The sequence below is a fragment of the Ornithodoros turicata genome, chromosome 7 (genome assembly GCF_037126465.1).
Source record: "Ornithodoros turicata isolate Travis chromosome 7, ASM3712646v1, whole genome shotgun sequence".
In the NCBI taxonomy this organism is placed as follows: Eukaryota; Metazoa; Arthropoda; class Arachnida; order Ixodida; family Argasidae; genus Ornithodoros; species Ornithodoros turicata.
The window spans coordinates 34,338,054-34,360,301 of record NC_088207.1 but is presented as its reverse complement, the minus strand read 5'-3'; the positions used below and the strand labels follow the sequence as shown (position 1 = coordinate 34,360,301).

The following is a 22,248-nucleotide window of genomic DNA, read 5'->3' as shown; positions in this document are numbered from 1 at the left end:
ACACCAGCACCGGAACAGACGAAGTGGACCACGACAATCATTCACGTCGCCGAATTTTCTTTCGCGTCCCATTTTGTGTACGGGAAAAGCTCTGTCCAGATACTAGCGGCCGCAGAAAACAGACCATGTCTGGCAGAAACACATCGGCTGAATGCTTAACGGGGGCTAATAAGCGTTCGTTCGGATGCACTTCCTCGGCGTAATTAAAGGGGCAACGGCCAACTGCGTTACGGCGTTCCGTCGATGTTGTTAAATCCATGGACGACGCCCCCCTTGTGATACTGCCTTCCTTGAGGAACAACGATGGCCCTCTTACACCAGTCCGGCAGCATTTCTTTCTTTCTTTCTTTCCTTCTCACCATTTATAGCGGGGTTAACTCCTGACTTACCGACCGGCGGAGCACTCTGCGACAGCTTCCCATTGTGAAAAGGTGTATCGCGGTCGCAGCACAAATGGGTTCGAGAATGTTTTCTCTGCTGTGCGTGCTTTTCATTGGATGTCTGTTGGAGACATGCTCTGCAGGTCCCGTTATCAAGAAAGGCAAGCAGCCTGGTTTGAGTGCGAAGCAAACTGTAAGTACCAACACTTATTAGTAACAATAGTGAGTTGGAGTGGATCGTACGCTATCGCCTTTGCGTACGTAAGGAATAGCGTTGGCGGTTATGCGCACGCGCAATACATAAAGAGCACTTCGCGCACTGCGCAGAACCACTACGCTATCCCCTACGTACGCAAAGGCGATAGCGTACGATACACTAAAACTCTAAAAGAAGTATGTGCATGGGGAGCGCTGTAGTTGGAGAGAGCACGGTCACTTGAGGTCTAAGGTTCACATGAAAGGCTTGTGAGTTCAGCATTGGTATTGCCTGTGTTGCCTGATGCAGGTAGTCCAGCTTTATCGATGCATGAGGCATGAAATATACGATGGTAGCGATTATATTAGACTGAAAAAAAAATAAAAATAAAAAGTGTGGCAATGTAGGTCCACTTGGCGCGCGACCTGCTACTCCAGAGCGATTATGTAAGATATATTTGACTGACAAGATTAGAATGATAAACATATTCCATGGGTGCAAATTTGTACTGCTCTCTGCGGATGGAGGTAGTATCATATGTACCTAGTCTCTAGGTCCTACTGGACCCCAGGGGGGTCCAGACCCTCGGTTTGGGGGAAGGGGTGGTTTCTTTGTCGAAGCGCGTAGTGGGGGAGGGGAGAGTGAAAAGTCCAATGTATAACCTGACGTTTTTTTTTTTTTTCGTGTGTGTGGTCAAGCCCCCCCCCCCCCCTGGATCTGCCACTGCCTAGCACGCAGATTGTAAACAAGACGTAAACATGGTGCACACAACGGATGCGTTATACAGGATCCACTGCGCGGGCACCGCATGCCATGTGATGTTTCGGAAGATGTAGAGCGTGCAAAAATTAAGTAACTGGGGTTGAGTAGTAAATACTTCGCGAAGTATTTGAGATCCATTTAAGATACCAGGGTATTGGTGATCTAAAGGAATTATTCTTGCTTTTAATTATTTTTTTAATGCAGAAGCATTAGTGGCAGGTACAGTAGGGGTTGCATTTCACAATGTCCGTCAGTCAGCCTTCTTCTCTTTACTTGCAAAATAATCTACTTGAGCGAGCAGAGCTTACACTGGACGGATCAGTGTTTGGTCGAAAAACAAAAGTCCCGCGAAAGAAGGTCAAGCTTGAGGGCATAACACAGTACCAGAAGACGGATTTTATATGAAAGGTAAAGTAGAACGGAAAGGACGCGAAAAAAAAAGAGAAAAAGTTGTGAAACTGAACATGGTATAAAGTCAAACAAAAAGGTAATTAGTGTTGAGCAGCAAATAACCGGAAAAAATGATTTTTAAATAGAGTACAACTATACACTTCGGGAAACGTACTAAGTAAAATATATTAAGCTACCAATAAATGTTTGTACCATTTTTTCTTTCTATTTCTATTTGTTTGAAATATAGCACTGAGTAAATATGGTACTCAAGATACGTACAAAACTGCTTATGTGACATCCACGTTCCAAGACGATATGGTAGCATGACTTCATGGATTTCCCACAAAACTCAGTGGATGAGTGAATACTCATCATCATTGTATAATGATGTAGTGAATACTTAGTGAATGTTAGTGGATGAGTGGCAAGGAGAACTAATACTGTTAGTCTCCCTCACATCGTCGCTGCTTCTTACCTGTATCGAAGAATTATACTAAATTTTGTGCACAAGTCGCAGCTGATGATTCCCATACTTTTCGTCCACAGCTTCTCTTTAGGGTACGAGAATGCATAATTCCTTGCATACCTATTAAGCCCTACAGTCTTGCTTCCATTCGCCCCTTCTTTTTGTTCACACTATTATTCATAACTATTCATATGCTTCATTCAGCCAATCTTGATGGAGTTCCTTGGAAGGCAGTGCTTTGGAGTGGGGACATATCTTTATTACTTTTTTAAAAAAAAGGAGGGAAGGTTAGCCTGCATTACGGCGGCTTGCTATTCCCAGCTTGCTTTGCTTTGGAGTGGGTGGAGTACCTCTCTGCCCTTCTACTTCTTTTTTTTATTTTTATTATTTTTTTATTGTGACTACGCGAGAATCTAGTCGTTCGACTACTCAGCCGGAACTGCTTTATTCTGCCAACAGAAATGCGAATGAAACTTTCGGGCACGTTTCACTCTGTCTTTCTTACGAGTTTGTGCACTTCGTATAACAAGTTTGGTATTATTAATTTGGTAACGCTTGTACTACAGTGATGTAGGCCATTCATGCGTGGGATTACCTTGATATGCTCTCCCCACCCCCATTCCCTGAACCCTGCTACGCCCTTTGCCCTTCCTGTAAGGCCACGGCAACGAACTGCGTGTTGTGCCATGCTCGAGCTGTCTCAAAATTGCGAGGAAACTTGACGAAAACGGGACAGCGTGTCTTTTCTTTCTAGCAGTAATAGTAAAATGACAGACTCGGCGCACGCATTTGAATTACAGCGTGAACGACCTGGTCCCCGAGGAAATTGTTCTCAACGCGGCATGTTTTTGTGACACATTTTTAGACAGCATAAGGAAGTGTACGACAAAGCAGTGACAGCCTACTTGAACTGATTGCAGGAAGTTCACGGAATGTAGTTTCTAATCGTACGGGAATGTGTTACGGTGTCGCAAATGGTTCGCCATGGAAGAAAGGAAAGTGAAAAATTGCACCACGAAACTGGTTACTACTTTTCCAAAGAAAGTAAATGACATGTGATTGTAGAATCTGATGACTATATTTTCTACTATTGGAATTGCGCACGGCCCGTGATGCGCGTCCCTTTGTGCGTCACTGTCCTAAACAGTCGAGTTCCTCAATCAATTCACGTTAAGTAAGCACTACCGTAGTACGTAGAAGAGGAATGTGCAAGTATCCGGCGATAGAGATTCACAACAGAAAGAAGGCTGTTGAGAGCATCTAAATTTTAATGAGACTAGACTTTCGCGCAGAAGGCTGCACTTCTTCAGGTGTAACATCAAGTTACAAAATTCCAGAATATATAAGACATGTAGAGAGCGAGGGTTGGTACAAACATAAAAATAAAGTACAAACATATATAATAAAATAAAAAGAGGTACGATCCCTATTGCATCTAATTCTACTTCTCTCTTCTCTTCTCTACTAATTCTACTAACTCTCTAATTCCATCAAGATTTTCTGCTGGTCCATTAGTAACTCGTGCTGGACCAGTAGATACAGCAGGTGGTCCAGCAGGCGAGGCTAGTGGACCAGCAGACTTGGTTACTGCTCCAGCAAAACATGCTTCTTGTCCAGTAGGCGAGGCTAGTGGACCAGGAGACTTGGTTACTGGTCCAGCAAAGACAGCTTGTGTCCAGCAGGAAAATTCTGCTGATCCATGTGGTCCACTAGGTGGAGGGGTTTGGACCAAACAGAAACAGAAAACAGGCTTGTATAGGCTGTAAATGTCACACATACATAGCGACCAGTATTTTTAATGCGTTGTGTTTAAACATATAGCACCATGCAATTATGTCAATAAGTCGAAGTCAGCCTTTTGCACCAAATACTGACCTCGCCACCGTGGTCATTCAAGTATTATACTACAGTGTCTTGTCAACTCCCTCTCTGTTTGAAACTTATGGAGTCGTACACCCCATTTTATTTTATTATATATGTTTGTATTTGTATTTTTATGTTTGTACCAACCCTCGCTCTCTACCTTACAACATGTCTTATATGAAAGAAGGTTAGCCACGGAAGGTAAGTCACTGAAAGGGTTAGCCAGCTGTAGAACGTTCCAGCCTCAGAACATCAATTTCCACCATGTCATGTATATTCTGGAATTTTGTAACTTGACGTTAGACTAGAAGTGCAGCCTTCTGCACGAAAGTCTCGTCTCATTAAAACTTAGATGCTTTCAACCGTATTCTTTCTGCTATGTAAGTACTAGTATAAACACCAAGTGGTTTAAATATTTTGCAACTGGTCCACGAATATCAGCGCTAAATAAATGTGACCCGTTAAAGAAGCAAGCAACTGGCCATTTGAGATTGCTCACAACCGTTCTTCGTTTGCCAAGCCGTATACCTAAAGGTACCCGTGCTGGACTCGGCACCGTGATGAAAAGAATTTATTGCTCAACAATATCTTAGTGCTGAAAAATTCACTTTGCAAAAACGCTCTGAAAGATCAGCGATACACAAAGCGTTCCGACCGCGAAGCGCAGTCGCGCATGCTGGCTATGCCCCGCCCCACCGCTGAACACGGTCGGCCCGGCCGCACATCTGTGCTCTCTGGGGTTTTTCCTGGGTTTTCCTCAGACGCTTTCAGACATATGTCGGCACAGTTCCCTTAGAAGCCGGCCCAGGACACACATTTCCCCAAGGCGTTAGTCGTGACGTTTCCCACCCCTGTGAGGCCAACAACGACGAGCCCTTTCGCCATCGCCACCACCACCAGCAACGCTGAATGTTGGCTCGCATTGAAGCACACGACAGTTTTAAAGCAAAAAAGTATTTGTCCGAGTACTCGGACATGAATTGACGATGCTGAGTAATGAACGCCATTACCCGGCGAACACCCATAAATGACGTTCTGCACCGTGCAATGCCGCTGCCGTTGTGCTTTTCAAACCAACCTGAAAATATCTCCCTCGTGCATCTTTCAGATAGCTTTTATTCGGGACACATCACGTGTTTCACTTCATTTTCGCAATTGTGTGCAATGGAGACTGATCTTTGGCTACGCAGAAGCCACCATCTTCTATGGCACTTCAAAGAAACGGCAAATGATTGAAATGTTCTATTCTGCACCTCCACCTGTAATAACTGTATCCGTACGTCAGAATGATTTGCGGATATTACTCACACATGAAGGAGACCTACATGCCCTGAAGACGATGCTACACGCGGTTGAAAAATAATGTAGCGTACTGTTCAAAATATAATTAATGGACAGCCACACAACTATATAGGCTGACTCACCTTGCGTGTAAATTTACTCCTAATTTGAGTGAACAGCTAATGGATACTGGGATACAAAATAGCCTATACTCTCAACTACATTGCACCGCAAAAGAATCAGTAAAGCACACTTCAATTTAAGTAAGGCACAGGTCGTTGGCATAACCCTCCTTTTCAACTTGCACAAAAGCTGTTCACTGACCAAGACAGATGGCAACGGATAATTTCTGAGAACGCAGTGAAGCAAGCGAGACGGTCTTCGAGTTAGCGAAGCCCATTTCGACGTACAAGTTAGAGGCAGCCGTGCGGCACTTGCCGTTTCATGTCGCGTCAGATGATGGAACCGTTAAAGAGTGCTTCGGACAGAGCTAGAAGGAAGGAAGACAAACAACAGGGGCAGTTGCTATATGGCCGAAAAAAAGGAACAAGCACACACTATGCAACATCCTCTCGCACTAATGACTGTTTACCAGGGCAGCGCGGGCTTGTCATCAAAACTGACAACCGCCTTTGCGTTGCGTAATTGCACGTTGAGCGGCACTGCCACTTGCTAGGAGTGGGAGAAGATAGACCCCATAGCACCCCATTTCTCCTTATCTCTCTCTCTAAGCATTATTTCACCATAAAGTTGTAGTCTCATACAGATACGATATCAATCAATATCAATCAGATAGCCAGCTCGCCTGGCGTAGTGGCTGAGAGAATCACTTTCCACGCCGAGACTGGGAGATAACGCAGGTTCGAATCCCGTCACCGGCTGCGCTGTCCGAGGTTTTCCTTCGGTTTTCCGGCAGACTTTCCAGACAAATGTCGGCACAGTTCCCCCTGAAGTGGGCCCAAGACGCATACTAGCCCCCCCCCCTCCGTCCTAAACACCCTCCTCCTGTCCTCTCTCCATCTGTCCACGTCTCTACTTACTTAGAGGTCTAGGCACTGCGTAGAAGTACAAAAACGTCTGTACGCCGCTCATAGCCACAGTTGCCTCGCGGCGCTAACCGGGAACTTATCCTGGCATCCTGTGTTGGCACTGCGGTTACTCATAAGTTATGCTTGCGGGCTCAAATTTCCCTATCGTTACATTTTCTCCTAATGCAAAAATGGGAACAAACGACCGCACACTTCACTGCTCTAATACGTACATACATACACTATATTTATGTGAAAAATGCATCCATACCATGAGATTGAGGAATCAGACGGGCAATTGAAATTGAAAGACGGCGGCTGGCGAAAAGTCAGCGACAGCAGGTGGTGGGTCTCGAATCCGCACCTCATTGAGTGCATGCCAGGTGTCCTACCCATCATACTAAGCCGGCATCGCGCTCTCCCCATTTTATCAAGGACTCGTTCATGAAGACAAGAAAATACGCATAGCCTTAGTATGTCTGCTCTTCGTTTTTAGGGCGAGGGCAGTACTATTTATGAAGTGTGATGTGGGCAAGCTCACGCTTGTCCCATCCTACAGTTGGCAATGCGACTACCTGCTTGATGACAATACACATTCACTCTAGCTCATGCTCTCTTACGTTTTCTTCCATACACGCTCACATTCACACACAGACGAGCAAACCGAGGCAGGCGGCATTTTCGATAATAAAGTAAATTGTGGAGGCCGAACCCGCAACTAAGACAGACACAACAGAACTGAAGCCTCTCCAACGCCGAAGCAATGATCTGAACAGTGGTAAACACAACAGAATGATACTCAAACTCAAAGAGATTATGCCTTTTTCCAGCCTGATGCCTTCCCTTCTGTTTTTATCAGCATTAAACATATCCCCCTTTTTTTTAGCCAGCTTGTTTCGTCCTACTTTGTCCAACTATATTTAGGCTTCTTTGCCTCACTTTATATTATTTACCTCGAAGCAAATGAGGCTGCATTCTACCAAAGGACCAGAGCTGGTGTATCGGGTGTATCGGTCGGAAGAGACGAGTGTGTCGGTATTCTGTTAGTCTGTTGGGAGCATACAGAAGCGAGGATTATGCCCATTAATTTATATTGAACGCCCCTAACGTCCATAACAAAGCAAGGCGCTCGTGCAACGCCATTTAAACACCATAAGGCTGTCTTTAACCTTCGCTCACCCGGTGATGGTGGTGGTATGAACAGCTCACCGTTGTTCTCCCCATAGTGTGGGCGGCGTCACGACTTTATAGTTTGAAGATGAGATGAGAGTTGGCGGCCATTAATATTGATGGTCCTCCAAGTCCAAATCTAAGATAGCCCAAACTATCTTGATCCAAAAACTTGATCTGGCACCTCATCTAGTTCTCCAAGCTAACCCCGTTTCAAGAAGGAAGAGTGCTAGATTCAGGGACCTAATGCGTCTTTCGGAGAACGTTCCTCTGTGATGCACAACATCCCTCGGGGTACCGTTCTTACAGTCTACGAGGTGCTTTTGGTCCGTACGTGCCATCACACGCGCACCATTTCCTTAGAACGTGCTGACTGATCTCAGGCTGACGACAGTGCTTGCAAATTGCGTCATTTGCGGACTAGATACACAACACAATGCTGAGCAATTTTAGTATTGTGTTGTGTACTTAGTCCTGTTCCTTTCGGCTGAACAGTGTTACAGTATGGTACATTAGTCCTCCACGGAGCCGATTTTGTGAACCAGTGAGGTCACGAACTCCCGATGTCGTCTGCTACAGCGAGTCGTTGTACAACAATTAGAGATGGGACGAACCCAGAATTTCTCGAATCCGAATCCGAATCCAAGGAAGGTTCTGCGAATCAACGAATCTTACGAATCTCGAATCCTTTCTTCGAAAAGAGTTTAAAAAGCCAGGGAAAAAACTCTTCTACTGAAAAGTGTTTTGAAGCAGAATTTGATACCTTTGTTTAATAAAAAAACAAATTTCGGGAGAAGACACACCCATCATATACTTCTTCGTAAGTGTAACTTATTGAACATGTTGTTCATCGACTACAGGAAATACATAAACTCAGGAGTCTCAATTTCCTCCATAAAACTAAGAAACAATCAAAGCAAAACCGTGTTAGTTTTAAGCTTGTAAATACCGGAGCTTTATTATTGTGGTTATGGCGCGCCCGGGGGGCCGCTGGCCAAGGAGGCTTGGAGGCGCCGATTTTAAAAAGAAAGAAACAAACGTGGCTGGTGGATTCGAAAGATTCGATTCGCTGTTTTGGGCAATGGGATTCGGATTCGCGAATCTCGAATCAATGCCTAGGATTCGAGGATTCACGGATTCGGTTGGCGCATCCCTAACAACAATACAACAAATTAAGACGATTTCGACAGATAGGCTACGGGCATCGTTGTGACTGTATGTTCCACTGACGTTGCATTACGACTGTCACAACTAGAAGTCTGTCCGATTTAGTCTAGATGGCGTTGGACGACCACAGAGCGCGAAGTAGTGAGGTTTACTAGAAGCCACGGTCCCGTGCTAAAAAACTTGGCTAAAAATCAAGCGAGCTGGTGACTACAATACAGGATGTGTTTTTTTTTTAATTCGTTACAGAATTTTTATTAAAAAAACTAGCATAGCAAAATAGATGTCATTTTAGCAGGTGGGTTATACGGCAGACGAACATCCTATAGGACAGCGTACGCAACTACTGGACGCCTAATTAGCTAAAATTCATTAATTAGCTTAATAATTAGATGTGTTTCCTGGAAAATGCGAGATACCACAATTGGAGCCGGCCATTATTGAAATCCACAGTCCTTATTAAACGCCCTGTGAAGCGAACGTACTTTGAGATATAAATTGTCAAATTTCGCTATGCAAATGAGCCGAAACGAGAGGTACACGCTTTTCGAGTGCATTAACTTTCGCCTTATCTAAGTCGGATAGATCTATTAGCGAACAGGTTAGCGCCTACTCCAATCAGCTCCATCGCTTCGAAGCACGTGACCGTGCCACATGGATTGCCTGTCGCTCTATCTGCGCTCGAGTGGTGCGTAGTTCTGGTTTAGGCTAATTTGCCTAGCGAAATTTGGCAATTTATATATCGAGGTACGTTCGCTTCTCAGGATGTTTAATAAGGACGATGGATTTGAATAATTATTGGCTCCAATTCTGCTATCTCGCATTTCCCAGAAAACATTAATAAGTTAAATTAATAAGTTAGTTAATGAATTTTAGCTAATTAGTCGTACAGTAGTTGCATACGCTGTCCTACAGGATGTTCGGCGGGCCGTACAACCAACCTGCTAAAACAGCAGCTATATGTTGCTCTGCTACTTATTTTTATAAAAATTCTGTGCAGAATTAAAAAGACACCCTAAGGACTGCAAAACATTGATACTAGTTCAAACAACTTAGGGACAACACACACACACATACATTGGATGGTGATCGGGTGGGCGATTCACCGCCGCTGAGGCCTATTTCGCGTTGGGAGAGGATGAAGGGACAACGAAGAGACACAAGCATGCGTTCTTGCATGCATGCATGTTCTTGTCGTCCTTAACCTCGGTGTTTTACAGTCATGTAGTGAGATTTAGCTGACGTAAACTGAAAAGTTCATTATCGTAGAATACTAACGGTATTGTTAGCGGGCCATCATGTCTGCGCATTTATAAGAAATAGTTTGTATATCGTACATCCCGGAGCGCTTTCAAGTTGCGTTGTTTTGAGTTCGACATGACAAACGAATGTTATGGCGAACTGCGTTCGAAGAAAGTCGATGACAGAAACAGGAAGAGGACGACGGAAGTGTGCCTTCGGAAGCCTGTACCGTATCACTCGTTACGCCATAATAAGCGAGCCGAAAGAACCCCGCAACGTTACGCAACAAAGTCTAAATAAAGCAGCGCGGCAAATTGAAAATGACTTTCCGGCATTGGCGCTGAAGAACAGCCTCAATCTCGCAGCCCTACTTTCGAGTCTGTACAGGAAAACTGCGGGGTGGCTTTTTGGAGGAGTAGACGAGCAAAAGTTCGGCAGAAGTGGCCTGACGACCCGTTATAGGCGTGATCAGGTTCACAGATAATGTCGCAAGACAAACCAGCTCGCGGTTTGAGCGTGCATTGGACCGCGATAAACGGGGGGGGGGGGGGGATCTATTTATTTTGACAGGAAAAGGCAGCCAGAAAGGACGGCTTGCTATTCCCGCGATAAAGGGGGGGGGGGTATGTTTATTATATGAAAAAATAGGAGGGAAAGGTTAGCCATCGCTACGGCGGCTTGCTATTCCCAGGAAAGAAAGGAGAAAAAATGAAAATGACAAAAGGGGACATATACTTGGTCTTATGCACAATGAACTTGGAATGATTTTAACGAGAAATGTCTAGTTCAGAGTGCACTTCGAGTTTGTAGATTATTCCGAAAAATCAGGTTTTCACTGCGTTTGCATCTAACTAATTATTTATTTATTCGTACTGCGGGCTAATGCTTTTGCCAAAGCGTGATATGCTGTACATTAAATAACGCATGGTACGACACAGAGGAGTATGTTTATAACCAGTGATTTATCCAGACCCTCCCAACATCCCCACCAAAAAAAGAAAAAACTCGGCAGGAGACCCCCTTAAATTTTGTGAGATTGCGCAATATTTCGTCAAAAGCATGTGAAGACACCCCCTTGCGTAGCCCAACACGGCCCCAAGGACGAAATTCTGGGTAAACCACTGTTTATAACACTGTACAATAGCACCAACGCAAGGCAAAGCAAGTTAACAGAATACAATGGAAACTGAATAATAAAACAACAGACGCTTAAATTTATTTACAAAGTAACTGGATTCAAAGACATTATTCAGTGCTGAATTCCAATCTTCTCCTGTACATAAGAAGAAACTGCTCGTCAAAACAGGGGGCTAACACCATTGTTCTCATAGATTGTGCCGCGTTCTTATTGCTGCACAATGTCTTTCTTTGTTTCTCTCCATCAACGACTCAACTATGGATTCAGACAACAGATATATGTTTGAAGGACTGCTGAGGTTGCGGCAGCGTTATTACCTAGGGTTTGTGAACCGTACGCTATCGTATAGCGTGCGTCACGACAAGACGCAATATGCGTTAAACGTCGAGGCAAAAACATGGTATGTCGAGTTACTCGAGTATCCATGAACAGTATTTCCACGAGCGCTCTCGGTCTGCCGACGCAAGAGTCACCAGGCGGTCATTTGCAACTGAGTCGCGCGTCTGAAACAGGGGAAATGTAGTAGCGACAGGCAAGGCGATATTACACGAGCTGTATTATTTCACCCTTGTGATATTTGACGTCATTTTGTAGTTTCACTATACTTTGCTTCTCGATCTAATTCGGTGAAACACTGGAGTACAAGCAGTAGCCAACACTAGCCGGAATCGTGGGAGGGAGGTGCTCCCGCCACAGCTTCGGCTGTACTCATGCTATTTCCGAAAAACAGCTTGACTACCACGTTATGCATTTGCTTTCTGCAAATTGTGGCAACGCTATCTTATAGCACACGTAGAGCGATAGCGTACGGTCCAATAAAGTTATCTATTTGTGACACGCTTTCAAGCTGACGCCTTCGATATGTCATGCACAAACAGCGACCCCTAACGAGAAACGCGGAACGTGAAAAGATCCAACCTCGCTTGCACGTTTTATGTGTGAGCACCTGTTAAGCAAGCCGTTTCATTATTCCACTCGGCGAGCGTAAATAAAGTCATCTGATCCGGATCACTGGACACATCGCACCAATTCCTAATGTGCCGTCATGCCTGCGTTTGCCAACAACATGGCGCATGCAATTTACTTGCCTCTCTTTGCGTATCATTTACACGAATGTGCAATTTTTTGCAATGAAAACCCAGTGACACCTTTATTGCGTGCTTTCTTTTCTGCAACAATAACAACAACGAGAGATAAATGGGGCCAGTGGCGTGGCCCAGTGGATATAGAAGCTTTGGCTCGTTGGGGCCGTGCTTGGGTGGTTGGGAGGTGGTGGGTTCGAACCCTACCACCGGCTGTGCTGTCCGAGGTTTTCACTGGGTTTTCTGGTAGACTTTCCAGACGAATCTCGGCACAGTTCCCCCTGAATCCAGCCCAGGACGTGTACTAACCCCCATCACTCCTTCCGGCTCCATCTGTCCACATCTCTACGCCGCTCATAGCCTCAGTTGCTTCGCGGAGCTAACAAGAAACTTAAAAAAAAAAAACGAGAGCTATGACATGAGGTGTTTCCCCGCTGGGGAGCTTTACCTACCCCACTACATGTGTAACATTAGATGAGAGATGTGAGGATGAAGGAAAATAAGCTAAGTCGATGTCGTTCACGGAACAATTGAAGAGTGCTTGGCATGCTGTGCTATGGCGAACAAAAGAAGGATGCAAAGGGGGAAAACACCGAAAACCGCACCGATGGTGATTGGGAAACAGTGTGACACCAGAGCGTACATATTGCAAAAGTTTCCGACAAGGGCCTCTAATCGCTGTCATGCATGTAGGCTGAATATAGCCTCCTACTGACAACAACTGAGTTGTGTGTGTTACGCTTTAACCACCTTAGCAAATCTGAGTGTCGTGATATACACGATGCCAATACAAAGAAGCTTCTTGATTGTCTTCTTTTCTCTCGTACCCTTGTTTGGAGCGAATAAATTAAAGAGAACGATGTCAGACTTCAACAGAGGTAGACACTCACCATAGACACTCTCTAGTGATAAGAGTCACTGTGAAGCTATCATACCTACCGGATCCAGTGGCAGCGGGCGTGACTCAGGTCTTATCTGTTGGTTGGGTGCGGTATAGACAGGGTATTTCAGAAGCCACGCTATCGACGGCACATACTAGCACTCACTATTGTACAGAACACAAGAGGACATCAATCACTGTTCACGCAGCTCCACCGCTTTCTGCAAATACTCATCCCAACACATGTGGAAACAAACGCTGCAGATACCGTCTCTTTCCAAGAACCACGTGCCCTCATTACGATCAAGGACTTCCCTTGCGCGATAGAATATATATATACAGATAGACATTCGCCTTTCGGCTCTCAATCTGACCAAACGATCTCTCTTCTACAATTTAAGTGATGGCTTCCTACTTCTTTCACCCCTTTTTTTCAGGTGCAGGAGTTTTTCCTTTCTGACTGGGGAAAATGTGAGCCCCTGAAGAGCCCTCTGACTTTACCGGAGGTAAGATATAGTATATGCTTATGTGACTTTTATCTCTCGGTCATTTGCGTCCTTAAAGTACAGTTAATGCGCAACTTTCCGGTTCTGGGGTTGCTCATTTACTTGGGATAGTGTCTACGTATGACAAATTGCGCGACTGAGCTAACATCCTGTGAATTTTCAATAATCAATGAGGTGCGCCTGACATGCTAACTCAAGAACTGCTCGCAGACTACAGTCGCAGAGAAGGCAGTGAAATGGTGCAATAATCAAGCTCTATATGTATGCATATGTATGTGTTCAATAAGCAGTATATGCCAAAGTCGGCTTCAAAATTCTCAATATGTGCATGCATTCTACTTAACGTGTTCTATAACGTAGAACCTTCGTAGTGGTATCATTAGTAATAAGTTACACGGCCGGAATCAGCCTGCCCTGTATCTGCTCTTGCTGCTCATTTTAATATTTTCTTTTTGTTCATAATTACTTTACCTTTTGTTATAAAGGTGTGCCAGAATAACTGCTACATCGCGTTGCAGTAATTTCTCCCTATCGTATTTATCGCTTTCCTTAAAGTTCGTTTTACTTTAGGTGAACAACCCAGCTACATGGGCAAGGTGTCAGAAACATCTACCGCAGCATCCAAAGGACATTGAGGTAAAATTGACGGAATATCACGTATATCTTATGAAATATCATCAACTAAGAAAGTGACATCTCATTGAAAGTAGCTAATTTGTTGTGATTCGTGTCTACACTGTAGGAATATCTTCCCAGGCTGAGCCGCTGCATGTTAAAGAGCATCGGTTGGGTAAGGCAGGTTGAATGAAACATAGAGTTGATTCATATGAAAGTGGAGTTTGTAGAGAGTATAGGTGCCTGTATTAGAATGTAATCGCTTCTTTTCTTCATCATTCATCTTTTGAATGATGCTAGTTAGTTTGATAAGCAACCTGACGCCTTATTGCAGCCTATTGATTTATTGTTGGCATTCTCTCTGTGTAGCATCGTAACGTTTATTACTGCAAAACTAATCAAGACGTCTATTTCAACACATCAGTGTAAAATCCAACAACTGCTGGCGATAGCTTCAAAAGAGAACAGCACATGATAAAACTTTGCTAATAGTGAGCCCAAGCCGTCACTCGACTAAACTCCAAGATACTGTAGTGCACCACACAACATCATTTCCTCCAGACTAGCATTCTAGACGTTCCAGATCAGAATGCTCCGTATGTACCACACACACACGCACGACAAAAACCCTGTGACAAGTGCATGCGCATATCGATGTACGGTCTTCCTGCAGGTACGCAGCAATGGCAACATGAATCTCGGCAAATACTTGGAGTACATCGAACGTCTCGGTATGGAAGAACAGGTAATATTTCAATGATAGTCTTAGAAAATCAATAACCAGCCCTTATGCCTATACCGCAAGGTAGAAATCTGGATTTAGAAAAAAAAAAAAGAAAACAAGCTTCATGAACATGCTTAGACAAGCGCACCACTCTCGAAGACACGGTTTATTTTTTTATTTCGATACAGGTTATGAATGGAACCCGTGAAACCCACACTGCGTGCGTCTCGAAAGCGGTGAGTTGAACTTTCAATTACAATTAAATTCATTCGAGGTGAGGAAGGCAGTTTCCTGAGGGCCATTGCCTCAAAGAAAGTTCCCGTTTGTAATGCGGACGGTTACATTTCCTCTGATCTTCAACTTCATCGTCGCCTCTTTTCAATCAAATTATGTGCCTTTTAACTTTGGCGGAAAGAATGTGCAGTTATTGCAAATTGGACGTCTTTTGTGAATTCACAATAAGGGTCTCTCTTACATTTGCGCTTTATTACCCGTGCATTCATTCCTGGCTCAATTCTTTCTTCGCAGTACAAGGAAAAAGATTACAAGACACAGGTGAGGCTCTCTCATTTTCATGCCATCAAATGCATCTGACAGGTGAAATTTTCCAGCGTGAGAGCGACACCATGATGTGTCGAGCTCGATAAAAACGTATGGAATGAGTCGCTCGGTGCCCTGTTTATTTTTACTTGCATTATTTTTATTTAGTTAGTTTATTTCTTTAACATGCTGTCTGTCCCTATAGGGACCAAAATAGGAGAGGAAATAGGCACACAGAGAGTGCAGTGCCTATACAGTGCATCACACTGTCGCAGAGCATTCATAAATTCTCTGACAGTCCTACATTAGTGTTAATAATTCAAGATGTGTTGACCTTTCGCTCCGAATTTTCGCTCGTTGAACATCGTTAATCTCCCATGTAGGACGGCATATAGTCGTGAAAACAACTGAGGGAGCCATACGCTCTTTGTGACTACTGTATGTCAAGCGTGATAGTTTTTGCATGCAGTACTATCGCGTGTAACTCTCTGAGCACCATGTATCGTCATAGATAATATTTCCACATGCTGATATACATGTTCATTAGAATCTCAACAATTTGTTGGCAACGTCTTGCAGCGAACTTTCTCATTTATCATCACCGTCATTGATCGTTGTTGAAAACGTCTGATTATGATTGCATCATTTTTTAAATTTTATTTTATTTTATGTTGTTGTTGTTTTTCCTTAGGACAAAGTCTACGTAGAGTGCATGTTTAAATTCTTCACTAAGGTAAGTCCTTTCTTACGACCAATATCGCAACATAAATATTGCTTCACGGAAATTATCCGCCGCCGAAGCTTGTTGTTGCTTCCTTCCTTCTTTATTTTCTACCAAATTTTCTCTTCGAAACCTCAAGGACTGCGTCTTGAACGCATTCTTCATTTTCTTTTTCAGGAGTGTGGCCCAAACTTCCAAGGAGCAGTGAAAGAAGGTATTTATACAAACCCTCTGCAGGTCATTTACAAAATGGGATCCAGTCCAAACGGCGAAGGAAATAAGCAGTCAGAACTGTTATCCTCTGTTGAAGACTGGATGACGGAACAAGACGCTATGTTTGATCATGTCGAGTTTCAGAAATATCACTGCTCACGCCCTAAAACGAAGAGCCGAGTCAGAGTGCTCTTTATAGATCCCAGTATTACTCTTGTCTCCCCTCATAGCACAACCGAGTAGTGTCCTGAATTTTTATTTCACTCTTTAAAGGGGCACTAAAGTGCAAATACTTTTGTTCGCGGAATTGAGGATGCCGTTACCTTGACAGCAATACAAAAGGAACGTGATTCATCCGTTACATCGTTCGTGGTTTATGATCCATATAAAAAAAAAGACACCAATTGACGCTTTCCCTCTTCTCTCCTTCTCAAGAACTAGGGCAATGTGAAGCGGCCTGTCATTGGTTTCCTCAAACGATTTGCCCAATCATCGCTGGAGATGGTTTGACGAGACCAATTACAGGCCGCTCCGCATTGTCGTCCTTCTTGAGAAAGAGAGAAGTGGGAGACGTTAATCGCGTTTTGTTTTTTTGTTTTTTATCAATCGTAAATCACGAACGATGCAATGGATGAATCACGTTCCTTTTGTATTCATGTCAAAGTAACGGCGTCTTTCATTCCGCGAACAAATATATTGCGCTTTAGCGTCCCTTCGAGGCTTCCATTTGACTCCTCTCGCGTATTTTCATCCCTTCAATGCGACAGTGACCATCTTGTTGAAATCATTCTTTAGGACAGAAAAATTATCGTTACAAATTAATCAATTGTCAAATCAAAGTCAAAATATTTTGCAGGAATGCAAAGTGAGACAAGAAGATTTCACTAAAATAACTTTGGTAGGATTCTGAACACACGAGATTTAGTCCGTAGTGGCACTTTAAACGCGCAATGCAACTGCGCTGAGACACGACTACAGTCGTGTTCAACCTAAAAACGGCACGTTTGACCCCACCCTACGCTTTTTCCTATTGGTTGCAATAATAATAACAATAGTTTTATTCATGTCTAATTCAAAAAGGGCAACATTGTATAAATGTGGGACTGCAAGGACAGGCATGTGCCGCAGTCGCATTCGATAGACCCAGAGGTAATACCAAATAGATAGTCTTGTGAGGGTGACAAAGCACTAAGAGTAGATAGTGAAAAAAAGAAAAGGTTACATTGCTAGAATATGACAAGTCAAAAGCAGAAGAATGAAGAAGAAATATGCACATACACTATGTGACTCATACCTACACTTGAATCCTACTGCACACCAAAATACAGCTACCAAAGGGTGAGTCAGGGACGCTGCGCAACGTTAGTTGAAGTAACAAGCATATTGTGCAGATAGTGGTATGTAGATTTGATCTTAAATATAGGATAGCCGTTGATTTACCGTAGTTCAAATGGAACCGTATTCCAGTGAGTTGGACCTAGGTAACTAAGGGAATGCCGTCCATAATTCGTGGGTAGTAGAGACAGGCGTCGATAAAGGGGGTCCCGACGTAGTGAGTAGGGAGAAACAAAATACGTCAGGGCGGTATTGTGAGGCAAATAAGACGAGTAAATAAGCCTGTGTACCAGTGGAGTAACTTTATATTTAACTAACGCGTGTGTGTCCATGTCGGACAGTAAAGAAAAAGCAAAGTGATTGATATGGTGGTATTCTTAAAACTACGCGCAATGCTCTTTTTTTTGTGTTAATAGTAACGGTCTTAACAAAGAAGTGTAGGTGAGGCCATATATCTCGGCCGAGCCAATAGCCAGTAGCCAGTTCTGACTGGGCCGGGACTATAACCTCTCCATATTTTTCTTTTTCCAATCCAATCCAATCCAATCGACCACTCCACCGATCTGGTGACGGATCTCTGAAAGTGCTCCCCCATCACCATCCCCTCATCCGTTCCCAATGTGCAATGGGGCAGTGTACCGCGCGGTGAATCGCCCACCTCATCATCATCCAATGTATGTGTGTGTGTGTCGGCCGCGTAACTAACGTGTGAATGGAGTAAGGCATGATACACCTTAAGGATGGTTATGGTCGGGAGAAAATTGATTTTGGCCACAGCGTATAACACTGAAGTCATTTTCATTTCAACATATTGAACATGTTTATGCCAGCTTAGATGTTCGTGAATAACCGCACCAAGAAACTTTACCTCTGCTATACTCTTAAAAGAGTATGTGCAGAAAATATTTCACGGCTAAATCATCCCGTGTGAACATCTTTTGCCTTGGGTGGAACACTATATCGCTAGACTTAGTAAAATTAGGAACCAGCCAGTTGGAAGAGAGCCATGTCGTTAGCTTGCTGAGAAGAAGGTTGGATTTCGCAAAGAGGTCTTCTTCAGTGTTACCCTCTATAAATATATTCGTATCACGTGCATATCGAATGCATCTCTGGTCAAGAAACTTTGGAAGGTCATTATTGAACACAAGGAAGAGAAACGGACCCAGGATCGATCCTTGGGGAACCCCCCAATGTTTTCAATGTGAGATTTGAGGAAACACCATTAACCAGTACGAATTGCTGTCTATTTTGTAAGTAGCTGGAAATTAGCTGAAGTGGTACGCCCGTAATGCCATATTTTTCTAACTTGTATAATAATAAATCATGTCTAATCAAATCAAAAGCCTTGGTTAGGTCTACAAATATGCCCATAGTAAGTAACCTCGAATCCATGTTGGGATCGATCTGTTCTAAAATATTACTAAGCGCGAGTTCTGTTGAGCGATGTTTCCGGAATCCGAATTGATAATCTTCTATCAAGTGGTGAGATTCCAAGTAATGGGCTAGGCGTTTTAAAATAAGGATTTCTATAACCTCGTTAAGGGAAGAGAGAATGGCAATGGGTCGATAATTTCCTGGAAGCAGCTTACTACCCTTTTTGCGAGCAGGAATAACTATAGCCAACTTCAAATCATTTGGGAAAAGACCTTTCAGGAACAATCCATTAACAAGCTCGGCAATGGGTTCAGAGAGATGGTGTGAAAACTTCTTTAAAAAAACGACAGAGGTATTGTCAGATCCGCAGGACTTCTCCGATTTAAGATTTCTAATAGCATGTTGGATTTCCACGTGATTCGTAGGGGCGAGAAAAAAAGTAGAAAAAAGTAGTAGTAGTAGTAGTACTGGGCCGGGTGAGAAAGAAAAAGAAATATCTAGCCGTATCACTGTACTTCGCGACAAGTAGTGTTCCGACCCTAAACTATACGAGGCCCATAGTTGACACACGGTGGCGCTGCGGTACCATTTCTTTTTGGGGTGACTCTGTTAGGGATGTCGGCCTACATTTTGTGCTGTTCTTCAGTTGATCACGCGTGTGGTTGTTCTATGTTTCTCGTTCTTTTGAACATGAGCGTAACCTCCTGTGGCTGGCACACTCACCATATGTGCAGGCGCTCTGTATGCCTATATGGGAGCCGCAAAGGTAAATTAGATGTTTTTCGCTTCACTTATTTAACTTTTTCGGCTACATTGTCTAGTTCACTGGGTTAAGAAGAGATGCAAATATCGGATAAGCACTTGAATAAGTTTCGTAATTTGCACTGTCTAGAGCGCGTTGCTGTACATTGCAGGTTACATCGTTGGCATCACACAGATCAGCTTCATGCCCAGGTACGGTCCCTTGGAAGTGGTTGACGACGTAGATGAAGGAAAGTTGGTGGATGAGGTAAAACCAATCGATGAAGCACCAACGCAAGATGAACCGAGACAAGACGAGCCAGTGCAAGACGAGCCCCGTGAAGACGAGCCCAGCCAAGACAAGCCCGTCGAAGACGTTCACCCCCTCGACTGAACTGCCGCGCGCTGCTTGCACTCCTGTTTTACAAACACTCGAAGCATTCACGAAGCGCGCTTCCATCACGATGAAACATAGAATGTCCCGCAGAGTTCGATACATAATTTTATTCAACTCATTCATGGCGTCTCCGTAATAAGCTTTACAATAAAGACACGTTGTGTTAACAGAGACTGTGACTTTTCTGCAGGCTTGAAAGGTCGAGAAATATTGGAATGCCATCTAAAGCGGCATCGAGTATTGCGAAGAAGTAACAAGGGACTGTTTATTCTGACTTCTCTGGTGTGACATAGTCCTCAACCGGCTCGTAATCGTTTCGGATTCAGTTCTAACGGTTTCACTTCGTCGACAGGAGCAGCTGCGACACTATTCATTATCATCATTTACGTCCTGTGCATGGGGATATCTAAGCTTTCACTGAGTACTGAGTACAGGATGCACATTTTATAGTATAGGATGCAGTTCTATATATATTTAAAAACATAATTTTACTCTTGGTGGGACAGGCACGAAAGGAGTGTACTTGTATACACGAACAACCACTGGTAGGCTGAAACGAAAATGAAAATAATGATCACGGCATTGATAGGGTGTTTCAGTAGTAGTCATTAGTGTACCCGAGCATTGTAAGTTAGAATCAAGGATTAGGGAAAATCTTTGCAGGAGCAGTACTGCAATCAAAGTAGAAATATAATGGTAGCTCGAATTATTTCCGAGCATATATGAGATATATCGATGTTTGAAGTATGCTGGTTCGAGGCAAGCCATGCAGGTGAGTGTGACACCCGACACAGGAGTGTCCTTTATAGAAATGTGCCTAATTGGTGGAGCCTTATCGGCTGAAGGCCCCAGTCGACTGATTGTTACGACGGCTTAATATAGCTCTGCAGGATTCAGTCGACTGATCCTCGACGGAAGCGCCACCCTCACCTTTGAATTCTAACCATATTGTAACCTATCCTGTTCCGAGGGGAGGGAGGCGGCAGTGACGTATGGGAAATGGGTGAATAGGTCGACTGGCGCGGTTACACGGCGGAGTTCAGTCGAGGCTTGTCGTCTAAACTACCCAAGCCGAGCAACCTATCTTTACAGTGTCGACTGCTCTTTTAAGTCGATATAGACCTGCTTACATGCAGACGATAGATCGACATAATGAAGTTCAAGCGGCCAAAGACAGGACGACAGACCGCACAACAGTTCTCTTTAATTAATTACTAATTACTAGTTACTACCCCATTTTAACACAGTTGTACAGATACATTGACTTATTCAGTTAAGGCGACTTGTCTCGGCTTCATGTAAACGATTCACTCTTTGAACAGTATACCCCTTCAATGACTTGTTAGATTACGACAGTCGAAAGCCCGCTCACTCTGCTGTGTAGTCTAGTAGCAACAGTCGCGTTCAACTGCTAACATGCAAGAACTTGCGTATTTCACTTTCATCATAACACACTCTAAAGACAGAGCTTCACCGCATAACACGATCAGAACCAGCCTTTATTCGTGCAGAATGACACCGTTCTCTTTCCAGATTTGTTGAAAATGGGAGGCGTACTGTGGCAGTTTCGATGCATGTTGATTGCCACAAAAAGACGTACGCATTGCCACATATATAACACCCTTTTGGAGAGTACAATTACGCTCAAAAGGGTGTCTCCTCACTCCCTCAAGGGAGTAGACCTTCTCCCTGCCGGGGAATAATATTACTCTCCAGTAGGGAGAAAGGTGTTATGTTACTCCCTTAAGGGAGTGAGGAGACACCCTTTTGAGCGTAATTGTACTCTCCAAAAGGGCGTTATATATGTGGCAAAAAAAATGAGTTAAAGTACACCCGTTTTTAAGTGTGTAGGCCTATTGTACGGTGCAGTGGTTGGCCCAGACTCGGAGAGCGTGCTATGCGGTGACGTTCTGTTTCTAAAGCGCAAGCGTACATTGTGCTGGGTGGGCTGTAACAAACATGCAAATGAAACAGCAAGTCAACGTTGCGTCTTACGTTTCTCGTTTTTCTCCTCTCCCTTTGTCTTCGAATAAAAAT

At 43.8% G+C, this 22,248-nt stretch overlaps 1 protein-coding gene across 2 annotated transcripts; it reads left to right on the top strand.

Moving 5' to 3' along the window:
• Positions 1–360: 360 nt before the first annotated feature.
• On the top strand, positions 361–20,382 carry LOC135399819 (uncharacterized). 2 transcript variants are annotated; one of them, XM_064631559.1, is made up of 10 exons: positions 361–573; positions 13,489–13,551; positions 14,122–14,187; positions 14,294–14,341; positions 14,840–14,911; positions 15,079–15,126; positions 15,419–15,445; positions 16,122–16,163; positions 16,329–16,365; positions 19,988–20,382. In XM_064631559.1, the coding sequence occupies exons 1-10, from the start codon at positions 454–456 to the stop codon at positions 20,206–20,208; spliced, it is 744 nt and encodes a 247-aa protein (XP_064487629.1). In that variant the 5' UTR covers positions 361–453; the 3' UTR covers positions 20,209–20,382. The 2 variants fall into 2 exon arrangements, with proteins under 2 accessions (XP_064487629.1, XP_064487628.1); XM_064631558.1 differs by having other exon boundaries at positions 13,483–13,551.
• The last annotated feature ends 1,866 nt before the right edge of the window (positions 20,383–22,248 follow it).

Bases quoted from the DNA above. Each gene is read 5' to 3' on its own strand.
- LOC135399819 (XM_064631558.1), top strand. From the start codon at position 454: ATGGGTTCGAGAATGTTTTCTCTGCTGTGCGTGCTTTTCATTGGATGT. The intron at 574-13,482 runs GTAAGTACCAAC...CCTTTTTTTCAG, and splicing joins GTTTGAGTGCGAAGCAAACT to GTGCAGGAGTTTTTCCTTTC. The intron at 15,446-16,121 runs GTGAGGCTCTCT...GTTTTTCCTTAG, and splicing joins AAAAAGATTACAAGACACAG to GACAAAGTCTACGTAGAGTG.